This window comes from Chinchilla lanigera, unplaced genomic scaffold (genome assembly GCF_000276665.1).
Source record: "Chinchilla lanigera isolate Chin_1 unplaced genomic scaffold, ChiLan1.0 scaffold00051, whole genome shotgun sequence".
In the NCBI taxonomy this organism is placed as follows: domain Eukaryota; kingdom Metazoa; phylum Chordata; class Mammalia; order Rodentia; family Chinchillidae; genus Chinchilla; species Chinchilla lanigera.
This window is the reverse complement of record NW_004955452.1, coordinates 7166899-7172913: the sequence shown is the minus strand read 5'-3', so window position 1 is coordinate 7172913 and position 6015 is coordinate 7166899. Positions and strand designations below refer to the sequence as shown.

Here is a 6015-nt window from a genome sequence, read left to right as displayed (position 1 = left end):
ATTTTTTTTGGTTTTTCTCCGGTACCGGGAACTGAACTCACGACCTTGCGCTTGCCAGGCAGGCGCTTTTGCCGCTGAGCTAAATCCCCAGCCCCTTTTTTTCAAATTTAAACGGGAGGATTCCTAAACAGACTTTGTCAACAGTATTCTTGGACTGCCTTGCCTCAGGGCTTTAGAAATAGCCCATACTTGTTTGTGCAGGCTTTAGCTCTGAGATACCTAAAATTCAGAAGGGGCCCCTATTACAGTATGTAAATGTAAGCTCTCTTACAGTCCAGGAAGCTCTTAAGACTCTCAATTTTCTAGCGAAAAGGTATTACAAGGTGTCCCAACCTAAGGCTCAGATTTCTCAACAACAGGTGATATGTTTTTGTTTGTTTGTTTGTTTGTTTGTTTGTTTGTTTTCCGGTACCGGGAATCAAACTCATGACCTTGAGCTTGCCAGGCAGGTGCTGTGCCCCTGAGCTAAATCCCCAGCTCCTCTGTGATATGTTTTAACTCCAGGACATGGGCTGGGGATATAGCTCAGTGTCAAAGCACCTGCCTGGCAAGCGCAAGGTCGTGAGTTTGATTCCTGGTACCGGAAGAAAAACAAAAAACAAAAACAACAACAACAAAAACAAACCAAAACTTTGGTTTTTTTTTTGGTTTTTCTCTGGTACTGGGAATCAAACTCATGACCTTGCGCTTGCCAAGCAGGCGCTGTGCCGCTGAGCTAAATCCCCAGCCCCAAAAGTTTTGGTTTGGGGCTGGGGATATAGCTCAGCGGCACAGCGCCTGCCTGCAAGCGCAAGGTCATGTGTTCGATTCCCGGTACCGGAAAAAAAAAAAAAAAAAAAGTGTGGTATATGTTAAGCTTGATATACAGAATTTTATAGTTAGCCACCACATAAACCAAGACACACTAAGAGCTTTATGGGAAAATATTTTAGCTTTTTGAGTTCATCTCCCAGGTGAACAGTGGAAAGAGCACAGGACCCTGAGTCAGAAGACAAGGGTATGAGTCTCCGTTGGGAAAGTTTATGTTCCCTTCCTGGGGCTCACTTAAGCAGTCATTTTACAGCAGAAACAACTAATGGTTGTTCTGAGGGCATGAACTGCTGGGAAACAGGAGGGAGAGCGCAGACTTTTCATTTCATGTGTTTAAATTCAGAACTGTCCTACACAAAATTCTCTTCCATCTCCTCCCCTCTCCCCCTTCTCCTTTCCCCTTTGTTTCGTCATCTCATTGTACTACTAGGGATTAAAGCCAAGGCCTTACACATGGCAGGCAAGCACTGTACCCGTGAGCTATATCCCCAGCCCTTTTTATTTTGAGACAGGATCTCACTGAGTTGCCAAGGCTGACCTCAAACTTATCCTCCTGCCTCAGCCTCCCAAGTAGCCATTGTTTCTGTTTGAATATATTCTAATTCTACTCAATAGACAATTTCCAATAAATTAAATTAATGTGGCTCTAAACTCCAGTGCTTTTATCTAAATTCCATAATGCTTTAATCATCCTGCAAATTCACATATTAATAAATTAGAACAGTGTAGTTTTATTCAACAGTTACTGAAAACCTACTATGTACCAATAATTATTGCCAAATTGTATTTGTAATGATTTTCTAGACATAGTCCTCACTCAGGACTGAAAGTTCTGTGAAGAATTTGACCTGAATGTGTTCCTGCCCCCAGGTCAGTGGTTCTTAACTTTAGGGGGCATAAGAATCACCTGGGGAGATTCTTAAAAATGGATATTCTAGGACTTCACTCCCAGAAATGCTGATTCTAATAGTTCTGGGATGCACCCAAAAATATGCATTTTTTAAAAACTTCCCCAGGGGATTCTGATGCAGGTACCTTAGTGGTATCAGAAGTGCAGCCGTCAGGCTAGACAGTGGGAGTGGCGTCTGTGTCAGTAGTAGCATGGGATAGTGGAAGGACCTAGGATTAGAAGCAGAAGGCCTAGGTTCTTTCTAGTCTTTTTCTACCATTTACTTGTTGTATATGATCCTGAAAAAAATCGTTTCACCTCCCTTTGAGAACATGAGGAGATTGATTTAGATGATTCCTTATGCCTGTTTAAATTATCAGTTTGTCATTCTCAGTTTTGAGACTAGACTGTACCAACATCTGTTTCACCTGCAAAAATTAATTGGGCACATGCTACATAAAGACACTGGACTAAACTAGAAGGTGCAAAGAGGATGTGAGATGTGGGTCTTGCCCCACAAGGCCTACAGTATGATAGTAAATATAGTCAGGTATAGGACATAGGCACACATGACAGGATAATAGAAGTTGTGCTTGTCCTCGTGAGCTGAAGAAATGAACCGCTGAGATAAGAGCAGAACTGAGGAGTGGGGTGACCAAGGATGATTTCATGAAGACTGAGATACATATATATACCAGGCTTTCAAGGACGTTGCCCAGGACGGGGGTGACAGTGAGTGATCCCCTCACGTAAGATATGTCATCGTCTTATATACGGTCATCTGATGGTAGTCATGGCAGTAAAAGCACCTTTACTCTCAGGCTGAAAGAGTGTGTTTTGTTTTTCAACAGGAATGTGACCAGGTACATGTGGAAGATGTGGCTTCAGATGACAATGGCCAAGACTTGAGGTGATAAACACAATGATGTTTGAACATCAATACACCTGTTATGTGCAAGATACTACCTGGGTTTAGAGGAAAACACATAAAAACCTCACAATCTGTTAGAGCAGACAGAAGCAAATATAGTTAACCACAGCACACAGTGTGAGAAGGTGACGTTAGCATATGTGAATGGAGAACAGAGGAAAAAGTACTTCTGCTGTGATAAGGGAACATGTGGTGACACCATTCCAGAGGCCTTCTGAGGGGAGTGACATTCGTACAGGACCTCAACAAAGGGTGGCAGCAACGGGGTGAAGAAACACCTTTCCGAAGTAAAGGTTGTGCCGCTTCTGTTGAGGCGTATTCTCAGTCAGGAGGTAACGTGCTTCCAGACTGGGTGGCTTCAGATGCAGATAAACATCAGGAATTTTGTCGAGGACACTGACTGGGAGTCTGATGGTGTCAGGAATAGTGGAAGACCGTCTTAACCATTGTACTGTTGTGAAAATTAAACCAAAAAAATCTCAGTGACATGTTGCTTGCTCAGCCTCCTCACTCCTCCCCGGACTATAGAACCAGTAGTATTAGCTAACAGTTACTCAAAAATGTATCTGCTTTATACTTAAAGACCGTTAGGAAGAAAGATTGTCACATACTTTCTTGTTAATTTTCTTTTAAAGTTTTATCCATTTTCATAGGTAAAATATTCTTCCTTGTGATTGTCCTAAAATGAAGTATTCCATCCATGAATTCTCAAATACAAAGCAGAACTGGACGTAGCACTTTAGTAAAGACAAGATCATGTAGTGCTGAGCTTCAAAAGTTTCCCTTTCAAAAGCTGCGTTGAGTTGTGCGTGCTGCTCTTCCCACAGTTATGCAGGGCACCGTTCTTAAGAGATTTTGTTGGTCTTTTTAGGAAGAAGCCTGGTTGAAGCAGTGTATAATCCATTCTGAATCCCAGTTTTTGTGGTTGTTTCTCTTGCACATGTAGCTAGCCAGTAGTTACCCACTTTATTTCTTAGCAGCTTTATTTTCTTACAGAATCTCATACTTAACGCATTGAACTCTATTTTGACTTTGATTCAACCAAATTGTCTCTAGTTCTGTCATTTTTAAATCTGTATTTATGAAGTATTAATCTTTCTCAGTGTACATAGCTATATTAGTTACATGCTGTGTAACAAATTACCCCTATTAGTAGCTTTAGAAAGTTAAATACTTACCATCTCACAGTTACTATAGGTCAGGAATTTGAAAGCAGCTTAGCCCGGGACTTCTTGATCTGGGTCACTCGGGTTGAAATCAAGGTGTTGGCTAGAGCTGGGCTCATCTGAAGGCCTGACTGGAGTGGGACCTGCCTCTCACATGTGGCTGTGACAGGAGGCCCTAATTGCTCACTGTGTGTCCCTCTCCATGAGGAAGCTTGAATGCCCTTCCTCACACTGGCTTCTTCCAGAGCAAGTACTCCAGGAGCAAGCAAGAAAAATCATCTCTGAAATCAAATACTGTCACTTTTATCACATTTGTTTGCATTCCAGTGATAGCCCATTCCCAAGGGGAGCAGAATTAGGAGAGTATCAGGAATTTGTGGCCATTTTGAAGCCACTGCCTATCAGCCATCCATAAGCCCCAAAATTAGCCAACAGATCACTAAAGAAAAACATTTATCATTATCTCCTCACCATTATTAGCATTTTGGGTTATTTCCTTCTATTATTTTTGTCTCTTTTTTATGTAATTATAACATTTGCGTAGTTGTAATCATCAGTTTTATGTTGTTTTTTTCTACTCTATGATATTGTCTGTTCTCTGCATTAATGAAAAAAAAGTGCTTTGTCTTAAGTCAACCTCTAGGGGATGCTGGCGCATGAATTATTTCTACCTCTCCTTCCCTTCTTCCCAGTATCTTTTCTTCCTCCTTTCCGTCTCCCTGCCCTCCCTTTCTCCTACCCCTCCCACTCTCCTTTTCCCTTCCTCTTTCCTCCCTTCTCCTCCCCTCCACAAGAGGATCAAACCAAGACTATGCATACTAAGTACAAGTTCTGCTGAGCTACACCTCTTTCTTTGATGGAAGTAATAGGGGTAACATAGACAACAATTAAACACAGACTGATGTACATAGGCCTCAAACTCAACAGTCCTCCTGCCTCAGCCTCTGGTGTTTCGGGAATGTAAGCATGTGCTACCACATCCACCTTCAGAAGATATTTAAACCACTAGTTTTGTTTATCAGGTGCCAAGAACAGGACAAGAAAATCCTAGGTAACACTTAAAAACCATACGACATACAGATTTTAATTTGTGTTATCCTCCTTGTTGCAGCAACTATAGTTTCTCAACAGATGGTTTCAGCGGGTCTGGTGGCAGCGGTAGCCACGGCTCTTCAGTTGGCGTCCAGGGGGGAGTGGACTGGATGAGGAAACTGGCTTTCCGTTACCGAAAAGTGAGAGAGATCTATGATAAGCACAAGAGCAACGTGGGGGGTAAGTGAGGCGTACAGCCCGCCGATGGCCTGCTTTCCTTTCCCAGGGACGCCTAGAGGCTCTAGGCTGCTGCTTATGAGCTTATGCCACAGTGCTCATGTTAACTCTATGAGAAAAAGGAGGCTCGCTGAGACCCTCTGAGGAAGAATATTGGCGCTTTCAGTGGACTTCAGAATAAATAAAATAATAGAGGAAACTTTGCATTTCTAATTTCTCAGCATAACTTTAGAAAATTATCTTGTTCTCTTTAGACAAATGCCTTTTTTTTTTTGTCACAGAGTCTCACTATGTAGTTCAGGCTGGCCTTAAACTCACGATGTAGCCCACACTGGCCTGGAACTCACAGCGATCCTCCTGCCTCAGCCTCCAAAGTATTGGGATTACAGGGATGCACCACCACACCCAACTGACAGATGTCTTTTTAAAGGAAATGTGTCCCATGGATTATGTTTGATGACTTTTTATTCCTAAGTCACAACCACTGTCAATCATAGTAAATAGGCTACCACATTTTGGCACCTGATTTCTTTTTTTTTTTCTTTTTTTTTCTTTTTTTTCTTTTTTTTTTCCAGTACCGGGAATCGAACTCACGACCTCGTGCTTGCCAGGCAGGCACTGTGCCACTGAGCTAAATCCCAGCCCCGGCACCTGATTTCTTATATCATCAGTACATTTCAGGTAGAACTAGTTATTACATTTGCAGTAGATGGAAAACTCGATTCAGAATTACAGATAGATAATACCCATGTGTTATAATGTGAAAGATCTCAAAAATTGTCCCTGCTTGGAAATATTTCAAATATTAGGTATCAGTGCGCATCAGATTCTCTTCTTTTGGAGTTAATTAATCATAAACCATTCAAATGAGAAGAGAGCTGGGTGTGGTGGCACACACCTGTAATCCTAACACTTGGGAGGCTGAGGCAGGAGGAGGATTATTGCAAGTT

At 42.1% G+C, this 6015-nt stretch overlaps 1 protein-coding gene across 6 annotated transcripts in view; it reads left to right on the top strand.

The window, feature by feature from the left end:
- The window catches only part of Eya3 (EYA transcriptional coactivator and phosphatase 3), a 125125-nt gene that overhangs the window by 100973 nt on the left and 18137 nt on the right, over positions 1 to 6015 (top strand). For all 6 annotated transcript variants that reach the window (XM_013519541.1, XM_005394940.2, XM_005394937.2 and 3 more), the window contains 2 exons: positions 2551 to 2609; positions 4908 to 5068. In XM_013519541.1, the coding sequence (XP_013374995.1) occupies positions 2551 to 2609; positions 4908 to 5068 (220 nt within the window). The remainder of the gene's footprint in view (positions 1 to 2550; positions 2610 to 4907; positions 5069 to 6015) is intronic.